Below are 26,173 nucleotides of genomic sequence, written 5' to 3' on the forward strand. Positions count from 1 at the left end.
GCAGATAAGAGGTGAATAGATATGTTTTTGGGAAGGGTTGCCATGCGGAAGGTCTCCGATTCGATGAAAAGTGAATCCATAAAGGAAACAAAATTGCCATCTGGGCTTCGAGCAAAGGACGGCTGGTGACTCTGTTTGGTAGAGTGAAACAGTTGACGACGCCCATTGCATAGAAGTGCTTTACAGACACATGGACTGCATAGAGGAGATCCAATTCTATCACATAGAAGGATGATTTCCGTTGCCACTTCGGTCGCATTTTAATCGGTTTTCAAAAATGTCCGCGGCGCGGTAATGAGTGCAATGCGATCCACTTTTTTCCGGATATTTTGCAGTATAATGTTGCCATTGCGAGGAATAGCATTGAAAAGCAATGCATATGATAGATTACCTACATCGTCATATGTATATATTTCTGTTAATACCCCTATTTATATCTTATTACCCCGTGAAGCTCGGGTCACTTTGTCCGTCAGTGACACAAGTGGTGACTTTTGTAAACCAATTTAAATGCGTGTTGGGCGACAACTGATTTATAGGCCGACTTGAGGATCTTCTTTTGAAATATTCATGCACATGGGCAACGTCAAAAGTTGCAAATATTTTTAAATTTAGCAAATAATGCATACTAATTAGTGATAATATTGTAAGTTTCTTTTGATGTCACCAGATTTTGTTTTTTCTCCTCGTAGAAAAATGTGCTTCTTATTTTTGTGGTTATAACAGTACTGATTCAGATTCAGTACGTAAGTGGTGTTTATTATTATTCTTTTATGAAATTTTCGATTTCTACTAGCAATTTTTGCATGAGATAATATAAACGTTAACGATGAATATACAATTACGGAGTTTGGTTCAGCGCGGGCTCTTCTTTGAGGCCGCCAAGATTTCTTTTTCTCTTATTGTAATAAATTCAGTGTTTTGTATTGTTTTTTGAACGTAATAAACCTAATTTAATTTACAAGGGGACCGGGTAGAGGAGGCTTCAGCCCTGTTTGTAAGGTCTTAGTCCTTTAGTGAACGTCTCAGTAATTTTCGTATTTGTAAAGTTCTTTATCATATTGTTTTTATTTTATACCTGTCAAACGTCTTCGTGGCTATTCGTGGCACACGAATAAGATTTGTTTCATCATAGAAGGGATAAAGAAGAAGTATTCACAATCAAACACTCGAAACTCATCGAACTAGTATCGCAAAGACAAGGGGACCAGAAGGAGGACGTCTCAGTCTTTTTTGTAAGGCCTTAGCCCTTTAGCAAACGTCTCAATCCTTTTTGTAACAATAAAGCTCCCTACCTCATAGTGTTTTTGCCTATTACCTATCACATACCTTTTTTGTTCTTTCTGGTATATCACTTTTAATAGTTATTGTTAATTCTGGGAAATATTGGTTGCAGTTCAGCCGCTAGTATTTACAAAAACATATAAATTTAAATTATTTCCTGGTACTGTAAAACAGAAATTTGTTTGACGAAAACACGAACGGAATTGGAATTTAACTTGCTACAACATTCAGATGATGCAGCTAAACAAGTGATCATATTGTCGGTTACTCAAGTCTGCGTTTATTAATGTTGACTATGGTTTCGTGCATAAATAACGACCATACAGTTTGCCTCACCGTAGGGCGAATAAAAAGATAAGGACTCACCTTCAAACGCGAGACAGCTCATTAACACTTTTCGTGCCATAGACGTAATACTACGTCCTGCTAATCCTTCTGAGGATTGCCATGGACGTAATATTACGTCTTTCCATTTAATTGGCTTTGTATGCATGAAGCCGTAATATTTCGCCCGTGGTACTATTCCAGTTTACTGCTTAAGGGTTCTGGGTTTGCTAGGTCACAAGAGGCGCATTTCAAAACCATTTCGTTCAACTATTCTGTTTCATGGATAACTTTCGTTACCTTAATTAAATATATTTTATACATACTTACATAGTTGAATAGCCTCACACTATCATATTTATCGTACCATTTAATTAACATTCTGTTATCATTAATAACCATGATGCTTTTATCCATCAAGAATCAATTTTTGCTTTTAATCAATTGAATGTTATGCTGCTTAATTGTGAGCCCAGAGAGAGAACATTGAGAGGAGTCAATCGAACCTCTTTGCCCTCACTGGACTTTGTTCCTGTGCCTTTTGATTTTTTTTCATGAAAGACTAATGGAAAAATGTGTGGCAATAACTTGATGTAGAAATGCTTTGGTGTTGAACACTTTGCGTGCCATGGACTTAATATTACGTCCTGCTGATCCTTCTGAGGATTGCCATGGACGTAATATTACGTCTTTCCATTTAATTGGCTTTGTATGCGTGAAGCCGTAATATTTCGCCCGTGGTACTTTTCCAGTTTACTGCTTAAGGGTTCTGTTTTTTCAAAAATCAACTGCTCGATGGAAAAAGAGTTCACTTTATGCCTTGAGGATGAAAAGTCCTCTGTAGCTACCGACATCCTCATCTTAGGCCACTTAGTGTGAAAATTCTTTGGGCCAATGGACCGTTCGTTGAGGGTGCATTGACCCTTTTTGTCATCCAGGATTTATCATGCTTTGCTTGGAATAATGCTTTTATATGATTTCCATGCTTTAAATAGTTCAAATTGAGCGTATTAAAAAATTATTATGCATTTTATGGCGGTACATCATATGTTGCACCTTTTTTATTTTTAAAAAACAATAGGTTTTCATTGTTAAATTATATATTTAAAAATTAGCAATAAATGTTATTTAAATGATTCATAAAGTAGAGCAAAGTCCATTTTTAATGAAATGCACATCGATATAAATATATTTTTGATGCTAATGTTTTGAAAAATGTACGAATATAGTAAAAATGGCTGGATTTTTCAGTAGGGCTTTAAATTTAGCAGCCGGCACTCAAAGTGTTAAAGTCACTCATCGAACTATAGTATGGCAATCACAAGGAAATCAAGGGGATCGATGAAAAATAACAAAGGGAGGAGCTGGCGCAGGAACATGACCAATCTTTAAGGCTTCACCGCCATGGGGAGAAAAAAAAGAACGATAACTACTTGAAATTTCTGTCACCCCAGCCGCTTCATCCCTGAAAAAATCGACGCTACGACGAGGGTTGTAAGGGAGGTCGAAGGAAGGGTAATTGGGAAGAGCACCAAGGGGTTAATCGCATGCCTCACGGACGATCCACTGACGAGGCAACCCCGTCCTTTCCATTGCCATATGTCTCCTGATAGAGAAATGTGACCGTTCCCTGAAATAAATGTATAGCGTTATCGGCTTACTAACATATTTCAGGAGAAATGTGATACGATAATTCAATTTTTTTAATAAAAGCTTTCGCTGGAGATTAGAGCTGTCACGAATACTTACGTGATAAGATTCTCATGTGCGCCGCTATTATTTATGTCGCTCCGCGCGCATTAAAATCAGATTTCAAAATCGCCACTCGCGGCGCCGACAGTCATCTATATCCACTTTTCACGATGAATTACACGGCGGTAATATTAAAATGATGCAATAAATCAAATAAACCAAATATTTAAGGCATGCGAGACGATTGTCAACGAAAAAAAGACCACTTCCACTGCGGTTAAATGTGAAAGTCACTCTGAATATGAAACAGCTGCCTAGTGGCGCCGCCGAATAAAATTCGTGCGAAATGGCAACAGACATAACGCTTACCCGCCATGTTCTTGGGCATCCTTTAACGGTGTCCCCTTGAAAGCTGTATTCGTAGACCTCTCCATCTTCATAGTTATCCTGGGATAACCATAGTTTCGCTGGGATACCACGAGTCGCCGTCACATGGAAGTGATAAATCGATACCTCCACTACAAAAACGCTCAACAATCGCCCACCGAATCAAATCCGCTCATTGAGTTGCCCTTGCAGTACTAGATGAGCGGATTTGATTCGGTGGGAGATTGTTGAGTGTTTTTGCAGTGGAGGTATTGAAATATGACACGTCGACACCTGGTGGAATCGCGGCGGAACTGTCGTCAACCTCTGACTCACAACGCAGCGAAAACCCAGAAGATGGAAAGATCCACGAATCCAGAACGCCACGGAAAACTAACAGCGCGCCATTCACCTTGATAAACCCCTGAAATGAGTGGCATATAGTGGCAGCGGCAACTTTGGGACATGTGAGACCTTAAGAAAAAGTACAGATGTCACCGCAAAAGTGGAAAATCTTTAACCCAGTCTGATCAAAGAGGCGTTGGAGATACAAAAAGAGCTAAAACAACTTCAATAAGGACTGAGGCATCATAATTAGCCACAGTTGCGAACATACTTGGAATTCTAATGAAGTGATAACTTTGATACCCACCCTTGTCAACCCCTTACTCTTCATGAACCATTCAAAATTGCTTCTACTGAAATAGTTGACTCACTCCCTCAGAGTAAGAGAGCAGAAACGGCAAAGAAACGTCGGAAAATAACCGAATCAGAACATTGATACATAAAAATACCGAAATTATTAATAGAAAACGGTCAAAAACAATTTTTTAAGGCACGGCACAGAAAATTAGGCGAATTTATATTAAAAATAGTAAGTACCATAATTTTATGAACACAAATTAAATACAGGTACATATTCAGTTATCAAATAAATTGAAGTGAAACTAGACATCCAAGAAGAAACAGCCACTTACATATGGGTCGTTCATCCTGGATTTTATTGGGTGTATTTCAAACCAAATTTATTATTTTTTGACACTATTTAACATAAATGTAACTAATTAAAGCAGGAATTGAATTAGAATCAAACTAGCTACAATAATCAGATGCAGCAAAGCAGATAATGAAGCTAGTGGATACACGCGGAAGCGCTTATTTATGCATACTGTGCATAGTTCGTGTTTATGCATCGATAGCCAAACCATAGCTCGTAACGAATACTCCAAATTATCACTTGACCGTACTTAACCCTTCGCATCGACACCTGGGATACTGATAAGAATAATAATATAAGGCTTCATATGAGTATACATATCTCCTACCACATGTTAAAAACATTTTTATATCTGAATCCATTGTCTTCCTACCAAGCCGTAAATGCAATACACACGTCCAATAAATAATAAAAAATCAATAGATATCGTTAAAATAATAATGCACTACATACATATTTGCAAACTATTAAAAATACGTTGAAACGGTTTAATTTTATATTCTTCATTATAAAATTTAAAGAGCAGTATTTGAGTCTACAAACACAAGTGACGGAAATTCGCAATGTTAGTAAGTTAGGGGGCGGTTCGCAGGGGGCGGTGTTCGATTGGTGGGAGATTCGGGATTGACTACCTACCCTCCGGCAAGATGAAGCCGGGATCGCTTTTATAATTCAAGAGATTTCGTTCTTACCCTGTCGCTCCAAGAGCATCCTCAAACTCTGTCCCATCCAAGTCCCTGTCTCACCATTATTTCTTACGACTGCCTCATCGTCTTCGGCAGTCTTTAGAAACTCGTGCTCACGAATTTGAATGAAGCAGTTTCGCAAAAAAGGGACCTGCTGACTAGTTTAAAACGTTTTCCACCCTCAAGTGACTAGATGGCGGGAACCAGGACCAGTATATATGCATGTTCAATCACACGGATACAGAGCATGATTACTTAAATGGCTAAATAACTATGTGATAAACGTTTGTACGTCTTAACCACTAAAAGGTGAGTGAATGTAATATTCTTTGAGTTTTAAGTTGAAATTATAGTTTTTAGAATTAAATTATCCTGAGATTTGGTTAGTTTAAGTTTTTTATTCTGTGCTAAATTTTCGAAAAGTATTTTTGTCATCTTCACGGCTTTTATTCAACCAAAAGATTCAAGTTACACGAAAAAGTCAAAATTTGACGCAATAGTAATGTTAAATAGTAAAAATATCACCAAATTTAATATTTTTTATGCATAAGATTTTAAATGGTGATGGAATAAATTAAGATTTCGTTGGTTCATTTTTAAAAGCATCAACAAAGTTCTTGACACTACATTATTTTTTTACCTGGGGAAAAATTGGATAAAATTACAAAAATTTCACATATTTTCATGAAATTTGAGCAAATAAGGGCCAACTCTAGAACGGAATGATGTGAAAAGGCCAAGTCAAAAAATCATCTAAAAAAATCTATCTCTGTCGACAATGAGAAAATTCTAGTAGACAAGGCCATTGTTTCATGATTATTTTCCCTTCACCTTGACCTTATTCAAAGCAAACAGAATAAACCGAAAAAAATCCTCCACACACAGATGCTTAAGAGTTAGTGCTCCACTTGACAACACGACCTCCTCCATTTGCGAGAGAAATTGTTATGCAACCGTGTCATTACATCCCATTCTTCCGTGACAGATCTGGATTTCATCCAGGGGTCGCCAGAGACTGCACTCCGGAACGGGACGGTTAACGAAGTTTGCTCATTGATGCAAATTTAACCTCCCACACGACGAAAAATTATATAAAAGGGCGAGAATCAGGGCTAGGATATGGAAATAGTTTCTCGGAATCGGTGGAAAAATGAGTGAGAGAATAAGGCAAGGTGATTGTAAAACTCTCTTTCACGGTTATTCGCGAGCCACGTGCAGGGGTGGGTACAAAAAAATGACAAGTAATCACGGCCTGGCTCGTGACCCAGAAAGATTCTCACAGGGGGCAATTTTCCTAGCGATACATCCCGCTGCCTTATTTAGCATTCCAAAGGGAAATCTCGCCTCTTTTGTCCCTTGCCGCTGGAAAGTGAACGAGGCCTACGGATATGCTTAACCACTCACTCAAGGTATACTTGCCCTGATATGCCTGCATGTACCAATTCATATATTTTCTGAAACGAAAATGCATATACGCTGTTGAAAGGGCGTGAGAATAATAACTTATCCCCATTAATAGTATCTAAAATTGGCGCAACTTGAGCTTCTATGTTGGTAAAGAGAAAGCTTAATTTCTAAAGCTTTAGATACTGGAACGCGTACTCACACATTTTATCCACGCATGATTTTTAAGTCAATAAATTCAATAAGAAATCCCCTAAAACTTCCGATTTTTTAAGCTTATATTAAAAAGAGGAGTATTTTATCAAGCATAAATAACGACGAATTTTTAAAATTTAATCAGTTATTCCTGAAAGGTTATGGAACGCCGTTCCGGTGCGTTCCAACCGAAATGAAGCACAGGGTAAGCACTTTTCCAGTTTTCCACCGGTTCAATGGTTTTATTCCTTGAAGCGTTTCAATTGTTTACACGGCCATTGTATCCAGAGGTCCAGGGACCAAGCAAAGGATTTTTCTTGAACTTATTATGACCCAGGCCGATAACTGAAATATTCCAACAACAATATCTCACTCTGTGCATCAATAGTGAAATCGATTTTTCATGATCTTAACTGCTACTTGTAAATGTCAAAAGCTATTTTAGCTTTACGCAACTATGACAAGCTGAGTGGAGCCATTTTAAGTTGTCGCAAATAAAGTTTAAGAATGCCCTAGAATGATTACCAGCAATCGGAAAACACGTTTTATAGTAAGTGCCACAAAATACAACCTGAATATTTACCACAGTAAAAAAATATTGAAAAGCTCCTCGAAAACAATGGAAGCGAATTTAAACTAGACTATAAGGGGAAATGTAATGGCCTAATTGACCATTAACTTACGTTTGTATGAATTTGTATGGAATATTTGGCATTAATTTGAAAATTGGATAAATAGCTGTAGAAGATAAATGCCTATGAGTAGATAATTCATGAAAAATTCAAAATATTAATTTTTCTCACTATTTCTGTTGCTTACATTAGGTTTTATGACGTAGCTTTGAAAACATGTATATAATTTCAATTTAAAAGGAGACCTCTTAAAATTCAAATCTCAGAACTAAAAGTGTCACTCAAAAATTTGAGTATTAAAAAACAAGTCACCAACTTGAGGCTAGAGAAACGGCCATAAGTACATTGTCGAGTTCTAACTTCGCAGAAAGTTCTGAGGAGACCACAGTTTTGTTGGAACTCAAAAAGGCTACGTCCCAGTTCGAGAATTTTCTTTGTGAAAAATAATACCAAGCGCAACCTTTGTAATTCAATGGGGAGTTTCGCTGAAGTTATACTAGGTCGCACCGTGTCTTGAGAGGGCTTTTAACGTCACTTTATTCTTTCGAACGTGCAACTTAAATTCCCGTATGCCCCACTTCAAGCTTTCCCCAGGGATTAAGGCATAAATAACAGGTGATTTGAATCGTCGAGGATTTTTCGTATCACAAGGTTTACCTCGGAATGGAAACCTAAATTGGGTGCAAGAAAGTCACAAATTAGTAAATGCATATGCATTTCACAAAACGGTGAGTCATCGCCAGGGACCAGGAATAAGAAAAAAACATACGAAAAGCGGGAGGCGCGAGGTTTTTGTTTTTGGCGAGAAAGTTCGCTTCCCTCCCCAGAGGGAGGACACTGTTAGAAGTGCTCTGACGCCAGGCTCAAGGGGAACGAATTAAGTGCAAAAAAAAAGAAAAGAGAATGAAGGTGAGCGCACCGTGAAGGGGACGAATGGAAAAATTCGCATGATCTAAAGGGAATCGGTTGATGTTCCTTTTGTTTTTGTTCTGGGATCAGACGTGAATGCAGGGTGGCACCGTGTATCGTAAGTACTCCAAACTGGGCCAAAGGACTGTAGCCGTTGTTTTTCACCTTAGAGTGTTAAAAAAGATAGGCAATTGTGAATAGGTGTGAGTGCTGTTAAGCCTACCGTGAGATACCAGGTGCTTTAAAGAAAAAGATATTGGGGTCTAAAGCCAAAATGTCCACAGCATGTCGATAAGGTGCGCTATTGAGTAGCCACATGGTTTATACGGGTAGTTCACCTTAGGCCTAACACGCTATAGGGTCGTTCACTCCAGGCAAGTAACCAGGGGAGGGCTTTGGCGCTTTAGATTGCATATCAAAATACGTTTTTAGGCTAATATTGATGCGTAGATTCCAAAAATATTTATATGGGTCAATATCCAAAAAAACGTACATTTTCTGAAGGCAAAATTTAAAAAAAGAAACAATTCTTGTTTATTGAGAACCAAAATTGTGTATTTGAAGTTTGTTAATCATACAATTTAATGACGCTAGTGGCAGAGATCGTTAGTAATATTTACATTTTTTATTATGTTTACTTTTGTGCTATTTACGAATATGATTTATACGTCCACGGACATACCAGAAGTGGAATATTGTGTTTACTCATGAGAAAAACTTTTTTTAATTTGCCATTGGACATTCTGTAACTAGTCATGGTGTAGGTATCATCATGTTCGTTACCATCTGTCATGTCCATGGACTGCAGATTTCACGAACATGATTCCCACGGTCATGACTTCCACGGACATAATGTCCACGGACATGACGATTTCCTCTAAATTAAGTTTTAGTTGGCACTTACAAAAAGTTAGGGCACTGCCCTTACTGCATTAAACTTGCATTTTATAGCTGCAAAAGATATCTGAATTGTAATTAGTAAAAGATTTTACTTCTACTAATTTTTACCTGCCCACGGACATGACTAATGATCTTCGCTCCTTCAAAAAACTGAACCAAAATTTTTATTCTGGCGTTGAAACATTCACTGAAGCAAGTATAAACTCATAAAACCCAATAAAGCTGACAATATCTTTCTCTACACACTGGTTGTTCAGGGCTGCCACCATATGCTATGAATAATTCCCCCTTTTTCTTTTGTGTCCACGAGCATTTCTTTTTTCAATAGGACAAATGTTTTTATTTTATTTTATAATTGATACTATGAAATAAAAGCAGCCCAAAAAGATTGTTTTGGAATTTTTATATTGTTGTAACTTGGTTAATCATAGATTTTATAATAAAATATATAGTACAGGTTGTTAATACAATAAACACCTCTTCGAAAATCTATGTGTGACTGTCCACTAGGCCGGCCCTTATTTTTCAGAATTGAGAAAAGTTATGTTTTCCTAGTCTCAAAATGATCCAAATGAGGTTCATATTCACGTGTTAAAATTTGGTTACTTTAAAATAACGGCAACCCGTGCCCCAAGGGCCCTAAGTACCGAGGACCCTCAATTGAGATTTTTGAGGCCGAAAAAGTGCTAATTCTATGTAAAACGTAAAAGTAAAGCCCTTTAGGGCCGATTTTTTGTTTGTTTTGACCTATCTCTAAGCGTTTACGAGATATTGTCCGTCGTAATGCAATCCACCCCCAAGGGCGCTACCCCGCACCGCGGCGCCGCTGAGGTACGGCCCGCACCACTTACTAGAGACTTCCCCTCCACCCCCTCCCCTCCCTCGGCACAGACTTTGCTCCTGATTGCAAGATGTAGTCTTTGAAGAAATGTGCTTGCGTTAAAAAGAATTTAATTGCCTTGACAATGCTTCCAATCAAAGTGATCAATTTACTCGTATTTTCACTTGTCCATGAATTTCAGTACATATTAACCAAAACAAAATACATTTTCGTATTTCTAATATTTCACTGACCCCCTATGTTTGGCATTTAAAGTGTATTTGCGCACGTTAGGGGCTGTGCCACGATGAAAATTCACATTTATTGTTAGTAATTTATTTTGAAAGCCCTCTTCCATCAACGTGACTGCCTAATAATCTTGAATTAGTTTCACCCCTCTCTCTGCACAATCATCTACCGCTTGAAGGCCCCGAATAATTTGCAAATCGTTCTTGTAATCAGGATGTTCATACCATTCTTGCGTGGACACATCAAAGAATGCAGTTCATATTTCCAATGCATCAAATAGCCTTCTGGAATTAGTAGTGACAACATTTGATATAGATACCGTTTTCAGGTCTTTACGTTTATAGAATGCCATCTTTGGTGGATCATATTTTCCCTCACGTGTCCTCATATGGCGTATCACATTTTCCTTTTCACGCCCAGAAAAGAATCCGTCAAAGAATGACAGGCCTATGAACTCCTCATTCAGGTACCACAAGTGGTTTGAAAACCTCTTTTGTACTCCTTTCGCTATGTCCAGGTTAACACTTTCGTAGTTTTAGGATCTGAAAGTCACTGTTGGGAGCAGATGCAACACAAGGAGCGGGAAACCACAACTTTTTCTTTTTTCTTGAGCATATTGAAATCTATTCCACCAATAACTGCATTTCGTGCTCCTATTTGACTGCATTAGAATTTTACTTCTTCATCCCACGCACATTTATCTGAGAGATTAACTGCGAGCGTCAAAAATTCAATTGCACCGCCCCTTGCAATATCAAACAAATCATCAAGTTTTGTTACGAAAGATTCTCTTCTCTAAATCTCCACGGTAGTTCCCACTCTCTCTTTATGTCGTCGCACCTTCATCCATTCATTGTGTAATGTTTCTAACATTTCAGTCACCTTATTTTCTGTAATAACAGGAATTCTCATTTTGTTCCATGGATGAAACGCATTTCTTTCTGTTTTTCTCGCACTAAGTCTGATACATTTCAAACCCATCAGGTTATAGAGAAACACACAGTACTTCTCTCACTGTAAGTAACTTTGAGCCAAGTATTTCTTCACTTTCTTTTTCAACCACTTCAATGTGCGAATTTAGTCTTAATTTCATACTTTTTCTTGTTGGCCTATTCTTAAAATGAACGCCACGTGTGTTCATGATAAACTAGTTTTTTTCACCACTTTTCTCCGTATATCCTAAAAAAACTTAGCACATTCTATCCTTTGCGCACTATAAATAAGAACTAACTATCTCTCCACATTGATCTACAAATGTGAACTGACTGCCTCGTTTCTTCTTCATAGAATATTTCTATCAACTGTTATGGCCCAGGAAGCCCTGCTCATTTCCTTCATTCCTTTATAATTCACAAACACAATTGTATCAAATACTTATAAAATTTTGTACATAAAGAGCACTTTTGAACAAAGCATGCGGTAATTGTGCGCGGTCGTATGGTGGCAACAAACTAAGGTTTAAGGGGTCGGTGCACAGTACATAGGACGGCGTTGAAGGGTTAAGATTGACGTTGTATGCTTTAAAAACATAAATCATGACACAAGAGGAACTATTCAATTCTGTACCACTAGCATGCAAATATTGCCAGCAGGAGCAAAGTCTGTGCCGAGGGAGGGGAGGGGGTGGAGGGGAAGTCTCTAGTAAGTGGTGCGGGCCGTACCTCAGCGGCGCCGCGGTGCGGGGTAGCGCCCTTGGGGGTGGATTGCATTACGACGGACAATATCTCGTAAACGCTTAGAGATAGGTCAAAACAAACAAAAAATCGGCCCTAAAGGGCTTTACTTTTACGTTTTACATAGAATTAGCACTTTTTCGGCCTCAAAAATCTCAATTGAGGGTCCTCGGTACTTAGGGCCCTTGGGGCACGGGTTGCCGTTATTTTAAAGTAACCAAATTTTAACACGTGAATATGAACCTCATTTGGATCATTTTGAGACTAGGAAAACATAACTTTTCTCAATTCTGAAAAATAAGGGCCGGCCTACTGTCCACGGACATGACGAATCATAGTCTGTGGGTATTAAATTTGGGGAATATAATTTTTTATTTGCTAATTTGTCACTAAAATTAGAAAAAGGGTACATAAAATAATATGCCACTTTATTTTTGATTTACCAGTTTTTTTATGCCATAGGGACACATGTCTCCCATAACATAAAAACACTAATTCTGTAAAAATTAATGTACAAATGCGGAGTTTTTCATACCAACTCCACAGCCTAGGTACGCAAAAGGATTAAACAGACAGTCCTGTTATAATTGACCTTCTCATCGATTTGTCATGAACTATCAAATTTCCACTTCGCAAACAGCATTTCAAGTGAAAGTTCTTAACAATGGGAAAACTACAATATATAAAGAATGTCACAAAAATATTTAAAAACCAAAATCCAATAGCCTATTCTTCAACAGAACCAATTATTACTATCATACACCTTCTCATTGAATTTTGAAAGAATAAAAAAAAACTTGGGACATATATGTCCATTGGATCATAAAGGGTTAATGAAATGAATTCTATTCCAATGCGTGCAATTCACAGAAAGCCCCATTGGTATTGACAACCAGCAAACCATCAAAGCACCCGCAAGGCAAATTTATGACCAAGTTCCGGGTTCATTGAGACCAGAAATAGCAATTTATAATAAGAACTTGGTGGATAAAAAGGGTTAGACAAGTTTACACAAAAAAGCATCACCCTCACACAATTCTCTCGTTAAGTTAAAATGAGTAAAACAACGCGAATTTTGCCACCCAGTTATGAATTGTGACGTGAATTTTTGGCGTCACAATTTAAAACTGGGCGTCAGTTCAAAACGAATTTGCGACGTCATTAGGAATCAGGTTCATTTATTTTGACGGAGCTGAGGGTCGAGTGAAATTATTTGGCAGAAAAAATTTTCGAATGAGTTTACACTATGCATGTGCATTACAAATTTAAGGACCATCTTCCTACAGAGAAATTACACACTTTACTTTCAATATTTCTTTATAAAAAACCTCAACTGAAAAAAACGAGAGCCAATGTAACTAAAGATCTGAATTCATGAAATGGTGTCAAAGTTATAGGTGACTTACCTGCCCTCAATTCATTGATACACAGCGAAATACTACCTTTCAAGATCAGACAGCTCCACGTATTTAAGGGAAGTTACTGTTTCACTCGAAAACTTCACCGTGTTCCTTATTTTATATTCAAGAGGTTATCTCTATTATGCCGGAATCGAGGTCGAACTTCGAAGGTGAAGGCATTTTCCTGCCGCTGGAGTGGGATTTAAACGTTCGAAGAGTGGGAAGACTAGACCAGAAGTTTCTCAATGAAGACTCAGGGGCTTAAAGAATTTCTACTGCGCTCCACGTAGGCTATAAGCTGAGGTGTTACGGGAAAAGTGGAGCTAACTTTCTACTTTCCTTCAATGCATAACTAGCAATGCACTGACTTAAAGTAGGAGTTGTAGACTACACTGAATTTCTAATATGCATCTGTGAGGCTGAAAAATTTCGCTTATGGAAACGGGGCAATGTACAAATGACCTGAAAGTAAGTTATATTAGTACTATTATGAGGCAGTGAAACTTTCTACAAAGAAAAAATCCTGCACTAATCAAAACAATTAATGTATTTTCTAGAATTAGGAGTAATAGAGGAATTTGACGCAGAATCGCAAAAGCCTCATCATTGGACGATGAATACCGATAAATCACCTACCTTCCATCCAAATAGGTCAAATAATTAATCTCCCATGGAAAATGGCTGATATAAACAAGAGATAACTTCCAAAAATTACAACATGGTTGGACATAAAATTCAATGGAAATTTAAGGAATTTTGAAAAAAAAACAGCAAAGCACAAATGATAGTTACGGCTGAAAAATTTTGGCCATGAAAACGGAGCAATAGAAAAATGACCCGGAAGCTAGTTATATTAGTATTTAAATAAGTTTGTGAAGTCAAAACCGCATTGACTGTTCAAAAAGTAGATTTTTGGGCTATTAATGGACTTCAGATATCCTTCAATCGGGTGTAACCTCATGTGTTACACGTAAATTAAAGGTATTATGTCCAATCCAATAAAGAAAAAATCCAAAATTTTTCTATTACCATCTACATAGAATAATTTAGCTCTAATCAAAAATAGCAATCCATTAACTCACATAAGGATTAGTAGACTACAATGGCTATCTAATGTACATGTGTACGTCTCGGAGCGTAGTAGCACAGTGGGTTTAGGGTTAGGCTACTGAACAACTAGGGACTTCAAATCCCGCGTGAAGACGTCAGATATATACAAAAAACAAATGAAAACGAGAGAAGACATGACGAAAGGTACTTATATAGGTATGTGGTCCAGGATGAGCTTTATCCTTACCTATCCAACAAAACCTTCGGGCTGAAGTGAGTGGTGGAAAAATGAAGAGACCGTACCTTGGGTTGGCGCTGACGCCCCTAAATAGGAAGCCTAAATACTGGTATAGTTTCATCTACCACTACTACCAGTAGGTAAAACCATAGCTCAAAAGGAAACAAAAATCCTAAATGGCCCAGGGAACGGAACTGTCCCACTAACCCGGAATTTGTTAATGTTACCGCCCTAGGCTTTCTCCGAGGTCATCTTTACCCTCACCAATCTTCGGATAAACCTTCGGGCTGAATCACTATGTGAATGAGAACTGATGCCTCCACATAGTACTGTAAAAGCCTGACTAATGGGCGATACATACTGATAAATAACCCAATTTGTCTTCAAAATGGACCCAATAATTGATTTCCCATGGAAAATGGTCGAGAGAAACCAAAGATCACTTTCAGAAATTACAATTAGGATGGAAATTTAATACAATGGTCGCTTATAAAATTTAATAAGCCTCGTTTTAATATTGAAAAAAATGGCTTAGTGCAAACGATAGTAAAAGCTGAAAAAATATCTAATGAAATGGAGCGGTGGAAACATGACCTTAAAGTAGGCTATATTGGTATTATCAAGAGGTAGTGCATTCAGAACTGTATTGACTGTCCAAAAGTTAGATTGGTGGGCTATTGATGGACGTCAGCTATCTTTTGATCGGGCAGAAATTCATGTCTTATAAGTAAATTCAAGGTCGCATTCCCCGCCGAAAAATATCTTATGGTTTCCTGTTGCCTTGTATCCAGAATAATCTGGCATTAATCCGTGCTCTTATCTCTCTTCTGAGGATAATGCAGTGTACAACGAAATCGGTGTTTTCGTCGGAAGTATTCTCCGCAGAGATCGCTGAGTCTTACCAGCGGAAGAACACTCGAGGGCGGCTTTTAGCTACCTAGTTCCCCATTTTTCAGAAAAAAATTTCACGTATTATTTTTATTTACGGGATTTTGCACAGTTAGAAGTCTGAATTTTTCTGGAATTCTCTCATTCAGCCAGAGTTTTTCTTTTGCTGGTGAAACATTTTCCATCTCTGAAGATAATTTAAAAAAAATATGAAAATATTGGGGAATTGTGGTCTGTCGTAATGTATAATTTTCTATAAATTTCTATCCTCGACGAACTCCATCCCTCTGAGAATTTAAATACATAATCTATATTAATGTAGAGATTGTATTAGTTTTCTCACCACTAATTACACATTATCATCTTTCTTCCTTTATTTTCCTATTAATACTTGACGTAGAAAAATTATGAACTTCCGTATTATTTATTTTTCCGTCAAAATCAAAAGCAATTCATTATTGTTTCCCCCGTGGCAACTTTGATACTCATAATTATTTAATTTCTTTTATATCATTTAGAACAAACTAACATGCGTCAAATCATAAATGTCATAAGCAGGCTGAAGTGTTACCTTCTCCCATTTTGTGAACTTTTTTCTTGTTAAATTTTATTGTCATAGCCGCAGAAAAGAGTTTTTGCCAATAGTGGCGAATTGTGTACCTCATATATATTTTCGTTGTTTATCATGCCAAATTTTCCAGGCCGAACGAAAAATCTCATCAATGAACACCCGGGTACGGTGAAACACGTATTTAATTAGTTAAAAATGTTTGATATTTAAAATGGCATTCAACCGGGTCTTAAATTAATCGGGAAAAACATTTAAAATGAATCTATGCGTGATTTCATCAACAACAGCAATATAATTCCTTACATGATCATATAATTAGTTGATATTATCAGTGGATAGGTTTCAATATGATTTTTTTTCGAATAGCCCTTTTTCCAATGAAAAAGGGATTTATTATTGATAAAAAATATTATAATATGTACTGAAATAGCACTTCTGAAAGTCCTGCACTAACGAAACCATAATAATTACATAAAACATAATTCAAGATACGCCTGTATGGAATGATTTTTTTGAGATATATGCTACTTTACAGCAGGGAGCGGTCGATATGCCGAATCTATTGTGATTCGAGCCTATCTTAAAGCGAGGGTCTACTTAATACGTCAGGAAATTTGATCGAGTGGGAGTGATGCGTCCTCTTAACATGAGGAGGGGCGATAAGTTGATGGAATGACTGAGTAAGAGAGGGGGTTTAAGCTGCCGATGCGGGAAAGAGTAATGCTCGAGACCTGATGTCACTTTCCCCCTTTTCACACACACAGCTCTCCCCGTGCCAGCCCATTAGATGAAGCCTTTTGAGATTGAGAGTATAACCCCTTTTCATTAGGAAAAAAACGAAAAAACAAAAAATCGAGGGTAAGAGATAGATGGTAACTGTGACTTTACGACCGACTATCGTGGACGGAAGGGGGGCGGCTTTCCCTCAGAGCCATCTACCGTCCTTCTCCCGCACCACGGGGCGAACGCGTGAAAATGAAGACTTCCAGGGAGGGAAAAGTTGGTAAAAGGTGGCGTTGCTCACGCACCTACGATAATAATTCATATCGGCCGATTCGAAGTCTCCGGCAATCCATCAGCCCCCCCCTATACCACCCATAAAGTGGGTCAAAAGTGCTAAAAAGTTTGAAAAGCTAAGCTCGCCATTGTGAGAGGGGAAACAATTAAAAATTTTGAGCATTATATCATGAGTTAAGGAAATATATTGGATGGGGATAAAGAGAAGTTCGGAGGCTAGGAAAGGCAGGCTTAACATCGAGATATGAAGCCAAAAAAACTCGAGCAAGATTTTAACTACATGGTCAATGTCGTCGAGGAAACGGCGAATAACTGCGGATATACGAAAAACGAATAGTGCTAGCATATGAGTACAGTCCACAATGGAGAGAGAGATAATAATTTCGATTATTAAGAAAAACTATGAAAAAATAGGAGCAATAATAATGAATTTTATTATGTAACATTCGTTTTATTAACGAACGAATTTAAATCTATGAAGTTACCTTCAAATGTACCTCTCTTCAAACATCCATGACCGCAAGCTTTCCCGAAGTATTGAATCGCTGAAGATTATTAGGGATTTCCACCGAGTCATATTTCCATCACGGCCGACGTTTCGATGAACAAGTCGTCATTGACGTTTCGACGAATAAGGCATCAATGCCCTGATGACGATGGACGACCCGATGGAAATCCCGAATAGCCTTCCACGATACATGTACTCTCTGCCCTCGATATAGCGAATATTATTTAACTTCGTCTACCGGTCAATGGAATTTGTGGCGATACATCCTTAAATTAAACTCATATTAAAGCCAATTCACGAGAGGAATATTACTGCATTTCATATTGATGCATGTATGAACCTACGAATTATGAGGAGGAGAGACAAATTGTAAAATTAAAAAAAGCATTGAATCCAGTGGACACAGTAGCTCCTGCTCTTATTTCTTTCAAGCATGCCAGTCTCCGAAAATGAGCGTATCTATTGGCGGGTATATTATAAAACAGTCATCGGCGTCATTTACGCCAATCGTCAATGAAGGCCCATTCTTCCTCCACTAAAGAATTATTTATTCTACAGAAAAGAGCAATTAGAATCATTACGAATTCAAAAGCTATGGAACATTGTAAACCTCTATTCAAGGAGCTAGGCATAATGACATTGTATGGTCAATATATATTTAAATGTCTTATAAATGTAAAAATGAACCTGGACAGCCATAAAACTGGTAGTGACGTTCACCATCATAACACTAGGCTAAAAAATAATCTCATTCAGCCTCAAAGTAGGCTGTCAACAACAAGCAAGTCTTTTGACCATGTAAAGCTGTGCCTTTTCAACCACCTACCCCGAGAGGCCAGAGACTGTTCATTACCCAAGTTTAAGCGTTGTCTCCACCTATGGATATGTAGCCAAGCTTTCTACTCTATGAATGAATTTCTTGAATGCAGTACTCAGAATTGTATTATTTAGCTCTAGAATTTCATTGAATTTGACGAAGACTATTGCATTGTATTGTGATTAACGTCGAATAAATCATTATTATCATCATTATTATTATTATATACTTCGTAGGGTCAAACGCCAGTGCACTTGATGGCCGAGTCAATACAACAACGCCATCGACGCTTTTGACATTTACATAATTGAACCGCAGAGTACACTGAGTGGGAAGGGTAAAACGGTACACATGTAGTGCTATATTTGATTTTAAAAGGATAAAATAAAGCTCATCGCTATCCTGAACTGATGTCGCTTCGATTTTAAAATAATTTGCTGCGAACGCAATTCCTAAGGTTTCATCGAATTTATCCGTTCAAATTCGCGCACCATTGCACCTTCCCTCCCGTTTGAACAAGAAGATAGAATATGAAGAGAGAGAAAGAGAGATAGAAAAGCGAATATAGGGAGCGGCAGAAAATCCCTGTCACAGCTCCTGCTCCTTCGCCGAGTAATGCACTTAGTCGCTTCCCGAGACTGCAGTCCCAATGCACGAATTACTTCGCGAAATCCAATCACAACTTGGTCAGCCCCCGCGTTACGAGATGTCCTTGCCGTTCCCCGCCAAACCAGCAGCGATACTCATTTCTCAAAAGCAAAGCGAGAGAAATTTCAGCCTTACGAGGCTACGAGCTCGTTCATCGGTGTACCCTTGAGATACGACCCAGTAAAAAATTAATTAGTTAGTTAGAAGTCAATCATTACTGTAGTATTAATAGCTGAAGAGGTAGGCATACATGGAGAAATTCGTGCACTATGCTTCCTTTACGCACTATGCTATAACTTTCCTCTTCAACTCACAATAAGGCCTGTACTGTTATATTATTAATGTGTTATTCATTAATATTATATTATTATTATGTATTATAAATTTATTCTATCAAGGCATGGTATTTGGAGTAGCTGAAAGACAGCTGAGGTAATTTGCGCAATGAGGGAAGTGTGTGGAAGGAAGGGTGGAGAGAAACCCGGCGTCGGTATTAGCCTGCTCCTAAATAAAGGTGCCAAAGGCACCACGGATTAACGTCCCATCCGACGGACGGAGTGTTGCGATTGAAATATCCTCCACACTACACGGAAGCAGGGAAAGAGTAGTCTCTGAAAATTCTCTACCACCGCAGGGATTTGAAACCGAGCCCGCCGGCTGCGAGTCAATGTTATCTGACATTAGCTATTCAACCTACTCTCTCATATGGATTGTGGCATCTGCTTCCCGCTCAATAATTGCTCCATCCAAACTTTCTGTCTCCTCTATATCTATCTAGAAGTTTCCTCCACTCTTCCACTACGTATGGTAATTCCTCTTCCTGAGCTGGATACCAAGAATGGTATTCAACATGCATAGAATATTATTTTTCCAAATATAGGGCGGGAAATCATTTAATAGGTATGCTTTGTCCAAAATCGACCCCTTTATATCAGCAATATGAGCAGGAACATGATAACGATATTTGGCAGGGAGATAAGCTTTCGTTCATTTTACACCAGCGTTATTCATTTCTCTAAAAGCAAGAGATATGTTTGCTTTGCTCGACTATGCACGAGCTAGTTCACCTTGCTTATTCCTGATTATTTGGAAGCGTAGTTAATATACGATCCCTAATGAACGAAAAGTCGTTCTTACCTGGATGATCCGAGACTTGTTCAGTATGGAGTGGCCAACGGGTTGAAATCTCTCCATGTCACGCAGAACTTCCCTCACCGTCACTTCCTCCGCGTCCACGATGCGAAAGGCAGTCATGTTCACGAAATTGTACTTGAAGTCCTCGAGGTCGAACGTCTCTATGTCCTGAAAAGAATAAAATTAATCGTTGAAGGGAAAACTTTGTGCAATTTTTTCATGCTTTGGAATGAAACAACTTTATACTTTTCCACACGGTTTATTTTCCTCCATTGGTTCAATAGAATTTGCGTCATTTTTAAGGGGTCATAAAAACTCTCGTTTTGAATAACATGTTTCCTGATCTCTTAGAAATGATGCTTTTGCGTTGAAATCGGTTCAGGAAAAGGTATTTATTTCATTCCAAATCCTGAAAACAGGATTTTCTGGCGTTAAAGAGAATAGAATTGGGGGATGAATGCAAAGAAAATTAAATTTCAGGAAGTTTGTTAAACTAAAGAGCATTTGCCACGAATTAACTCCGTGGTTTCCAAAGAGGCCCGTTAGCATGCAAGGAAAACGCTCATACATATTTTGGGAAACACTATCTGTCAATATTATCTTGTCAAGTGCCTTGTCAAATTTTTTAAAATAATGGATATCACAAAATAAAATATATTCATGGAGCTATGAAGCGATGGTTTTGGCAGATGACAATATTCACATAGAAAGTCTTTTCAACATTCTTCAACATTTGCCAAAATAGACTTGTTCTGGTATTATTTAGAATTTTAGAACTGATAATTTTAAATATTAGAGCACTGCGCAGGTTATAAAATGCAACTGACCCAGGAAATCAGCGTTAAAGGCGATAAATAAAAACGCAAACACGAACATACTCGTTGGAGAAAAAATCCATCGAATGTAAATATATTCAGCAAAACAAATCGCAATTCAAAGATAAGTTTGGCAGACCTAGAAGGACATAATTCTACATCACAATAAGAAGGATTTTTGATGATAATGTTGCGTAGATTAATAAAGAAATAGTTGTGTCCTAGTGATTGTATATTCTTTTATTCCGATATTTAACTGGTATTTATTACATACTACCTCAATTGCTTGTGCTAGAGAGAATTCAATATTCCAGAGAGAGTCCCGGATTTGAATATTTTCAGTAATTTGATGACAAGGAAAAATGCTCTGAAATTTAGATTGATAACAAGAAAATTGTTTATTTAATTATTTTATGTGTGCTATCGCAAGTGTTCTTCATAAATTATGCTTTTTCATACAAATGATTAGATCTATGAAGCTGATGGTGGAGAAAATTTACGAAATTTTGTTAAGAGGATTGTTATATTTTGATGGTTACATAGTAATAAGATGCATTATTATAATAGACAAATATTTTGAGTCCGAGTAATTCCATATTTGCATAATTTATTTCATAATACCTCAATTTTGCTATGTGTTGTAGGGCGATCAATTAATGATATTCCAGAGCGAGTCTAGAAATTGATGAAAAATCCTCCTGAATATACAGCAACTCATTTCCAACAGAGTTAAGGAATTGCTCTCCTATATGGCTCTGGCAACGTACTAATATTCTTCAAATTGCTTGGGCATCGTCGGGAAGCCCCATGTTTATTCAATTGCAATTTCAAAGTCCTTAACTCCGACATGGGGACAACTCAAGGAACTTGCACGAAAAATTTGTTTTCCCGAAACAACTTTTTTTCGCATGGCATTTGTGACGTTCTTCTTCCACCAAAAAGTAACAAGAAGTGTGTCAGTCCGTGCAGACGATTTGCTGGGTATGCGATGGGTGAGTGCCAAAGATGCGGTGGAGTTATATCAGGGCAAAAACAAGCAGTCCGGGAATTTCCACGAAAGTTTGAACGTCAAAGCTTAAGATATAAGGAAGAGAGACACGAAGAGAGCCTTGAGTTTTAATGGTGGATATCAACAAGAATAAAAGATCCCTAACTTCATTGCAACATTTTTTTAACCTAAATATGTCTCTGGCCACAGAATTTCCGCTCAATTTTCATTCTATCGTGATGCTAAATTCCTGAATATGGGCATATGTTAATATATATAAGTGTATATGATAAATTATTTTGTACCATGGCTGTTTTGAATTATACGCATGATAACTTTCTTTTAAAGAACATCATTTGAAAAAAAAGTATCTATCTATAGAATTATTTACATTTTTTAATTCATGTTATACAGGTAAATTCAGCAAGAAATGACCTACCAAAAACGTTTCCATGAATTAGTAACGAAATTCATTGTGCATTTATTACCGGAATAAGAATCAACTTATATTAAATGCATAGAAAAAAATTAACCATTACAATTATTTAATAACAAGTATAAAAGCAAATGCGGGATGAAAATTATTGAGGCGCTCATTGTCTTACCTATTTGACATACATTCTTTGACTTTTAATCCTATTTCCCAGTTGCAAGAGTATGATTAGCAACAGAGGTTCTATGATACCGCCAATATCTAAAGACAATTTTACAAATTACAACTCGGGATACTCGGGTTTTACACTCGTCGACTAAAAGTACTCATTTTAATTCCTACAAGGCAGAGTTTTACTCGTCCTAATACTCACTTATCACTCAAAGACCTAACAAAAGAAAGAAATATGCCCAATTTAGCTGTTATTTTTCCAAATTTTTCTTAATTTTTTTCGAACTCATTTTACGGCACTAACAAGTTAATTAAATTAAATCTTCCCTTGACTTAAGTTATTAAACTAATGCAGATTAATTATTAAATTAAGGCAGAATTTTAATCGTTCTTGTACTTACTTATTAGCCAAAAACTTGCAAATGCCCAGTTTAGCTGTTTTTTTTTAATTTCTACGATCTTATTTATGATTACCACTAATTTAATAACTTTGATTCATTATATCTTTAAAATTAACAGATTTAATTACATCTTTATTAAACTTCATAAACCCCTACACGAGGCACGACGGCACAGACTTGAAAAAGGTGCTGACGATAAGTATAACGCGACCATCCAACTGGGCGAGCTCATGGCCAGACAAAACGAGTTATTCCTTTTTTTCACCAGACCCTGCTCCCTTTCATCATAAACGCGCCCTTGAAAGGGGTATCCTCTCTCTCTCTCCCTCACAACCTCAATACATTTCCTCCATAGGTCCCCACGTGCACAAACTCCCACTATATACCCCCACTCCAAAGCGAACGCACTTCCTTTTCGTCCTTGCTGCCGCGGTCCATTAAAGCGTCGATTGAAACACAAAGGCTTGTCCTTCGTCGTCCATCTTCCTTTGAGAGAGAAGGTCCAGCTTGTTTCCATTACACGAAAAAATAACAGTTTCTCGTGCCTTGGCCCGCGACGATGCACGGACTTGGGAGTCGGAATTGAGTCTGCCTTCGCTAATGGTTGCGTGTATCGCCTTTCCTCCGTTTACCATTGTGTGCGACAGCTATTCCATCCCCCCGTAGCGATATCCTTCTCAATTTGAAAGACGGCACATCCTCGATCAGTCCAAATGCATAGGGGTAATTTCTTTTCCCAAAAGTAGTTGGAGGTCGCTTTGTCTGGTATAGGTACGTCTTCTCCATATGCCGTCACAGTCAACGAATATGAAAAAAAAACAATACGCAAGAGAGCGTCTCCGTACCTATTCCGAAGTCAATTGAAAACATCAGCGCTCCACTAAAATTGCACCCATTTTCCCGCGACCTTTTATATGCTACAAAGTATAACATATTTATGTAAGATTTCACTTTTTCCCGGCGTATGATGGCGGTGAATTCTTCTCGGGTTTCCATCCGGGTGAGCTCCATCTCCATCGCTGCCGACGTTTCGGCCCTGATGACGATAGAAAAGGATTCTATCGAAACGTCGGCAGCGATGGAGATGGAGCTCACCCGGATGGAAACCCGAGAAGAATTCACCGATAACATATTTATAATTGGAATTAAATTTCTTTTGGTACAGAGCACAAACCAAACGAATTATTTCATATTAAAAAAAATACAACGCAATTTATCGCTACAGTTTATTATTTCCCCTGCAGCGGTACTCCCTTCAAACGGAAAATACCGTTGATACTGCCCAATAATATAGATTGAGGGATATTTTATTTTTCCTCAAAGTTGTTGGGTTTGGAGGTCGCTTTAACTCATTTATTCCCAACGTTGGATGGGTTTTTGCCATTTCATAAATTTCGTTTTGACCTTTTTCGTTACAGTGACCTTTTCATTTAATGGCAAATCGTTACATAAAGGCACCTTCTACGTTTGCATAATATATAAATGGACGCGGCCGTCTTATGAATTTGCACGCGAAAATTAAGGCAAAGAGTATTTAATTACAATGGGATTCTATAGACTGAGATAATTTGGAGATGCGCTCGTTTCTTTATAGCTAAGTTTTTTAAATTTGACACTCGTTTTTTTAAAGAAATGCCCACTAGACTGCTAAAAAGTTAATTTATTGTATACTCATAACAACTTTAAGCATGAAAGAACAGTGAAATTAATTTTTAGCTTTACTTTAAATGGTAACAAAATACCTTATGTAGTGGACCTACGTTTTAAGACATAAATTAGTTGGAAAGGACCAATCGTTAAGCGAATTTCATCTTGAGCTGAATGGATATTACTTCCGGACTAGGAATGAAATTAAAGAGAATCAGCGAATGTAACATTGGCTCCGTTAAAAATATCTTTCGTTTACAAAGAAGGCGTAAATTCACAATCAATTACAGTTTTACTTTGTAACCGTTACCCCTAATTTTGTGCTCAGCTGTGGACATGGCTCCTTCTCTTTTTACTTGGGCGTAGCAAGAGCATTATCACCATAAGAATCTCTTCCATCTCTATAAAATAGGTTATTTTAACGTTTTAAATTGGAATAAATACAATTAAGCAAGTCAAAGATTAGAAAAGCAACATGAATCCTGCTTCTAAATAAATGCAACACGCGGATAGTGTAAACCATTGTAAAGTTTTAATGTACGTGTAAATGTTGGTTATATCACTAAATCACGTATTAGTTTCGTATCAATATGAGAACATGATGTAATAAAAATAAAAATAAAACAACCTTGCTTTTTTCATATCATGCAATTCTGCTCTCACAAAATCAGTTTTCTGGCCCACGAACTCCACTACCATGATAGTGTCAATAGCTGGTAGGTTGTCTGATTGCCCTTCAGAAAATCCTGGAATAATTTCTAGGTAGGAGAATAAACACCTCGGAGAATATGAATTTATTGGTAATCCCCAAGTAAGCAACGCAACTGGCCACAGCAAGCTGGTATATTATAAAGAAAGCGAAAATCGAGTGTTACGGGCGTCTTTCACGATATTTTCAAGTGGTTCTACGGCGTACGGGCCATCAGCCAATCAGAGACCTTCAGTTTAAAAAAATGTATTTAAAGGTCAATATTAGCGTTAATAGTCATCGTTCGACTTTCAGTTCGACTCGTATCAGCATTTTCGTATTCTGTGGGAAAAATAAAGGGAAAAGATGAAAATCTTATGCATAACTATGCGAGTGGTCCATTGTTGGCAAGTAGTGATAGTGGAATCGAAATCGGTGAAAGTTGATACTATAAAATGCGCTCGCAAGATAAGCTCATATTGAATGCCCAATCAATCGTAAGACGAACCCAAAGTACACATTCTTTCCCCATAGTATTAAGGATAGAGGGGCAATCTTGATCAATAAAATTAAAGGATTCACTCGCCAGGACGACCCATTGTCTGTTTTAATTTTTCCATTCTTTTAA

General features: G+C 37.6%; 1 protein-coding gene across 7 annotated transcripts in view; it reads right to left on the reverse strand.

The window, feature by feature from the left end:
• The window catches only part of LOC124160608 (glutamate receptor ionotropic, kainate 2-like), a 491,042-nt gene that overhangs the window by 123,447 nt on the left and 341,422 nt on the right, over nt 1–26,173 (reverse strand). For all 7 annotated transcript variants that reach the window (XM_046536495.1, XM_046536501.1, XM_046536497.1 and 4 more), the window contains one exon: nt 20,406–20,570. In XM_046536495.1, coding sequence (XP_046392451.1) covers nt 20,406–20,570 — 165 coding nt within the window. The remainder of the gene's footprint in view (nt 1–20,405; nt 20,571–26,173) is intronic.

Source organism: Ischnura elegans, chromosome 6 (genome assembly GCF_921293095.1).
Source record: "Ischnura elegans chromosome 6, ioIscEleg1.1, whole genome shotgun sequence".
Lineage (NCBI taxonomy): Eukaryota > Metazoa > Arthropoda > Insecta > Odonata > Coenagrionidae > Ischnura > Ischnura elegans.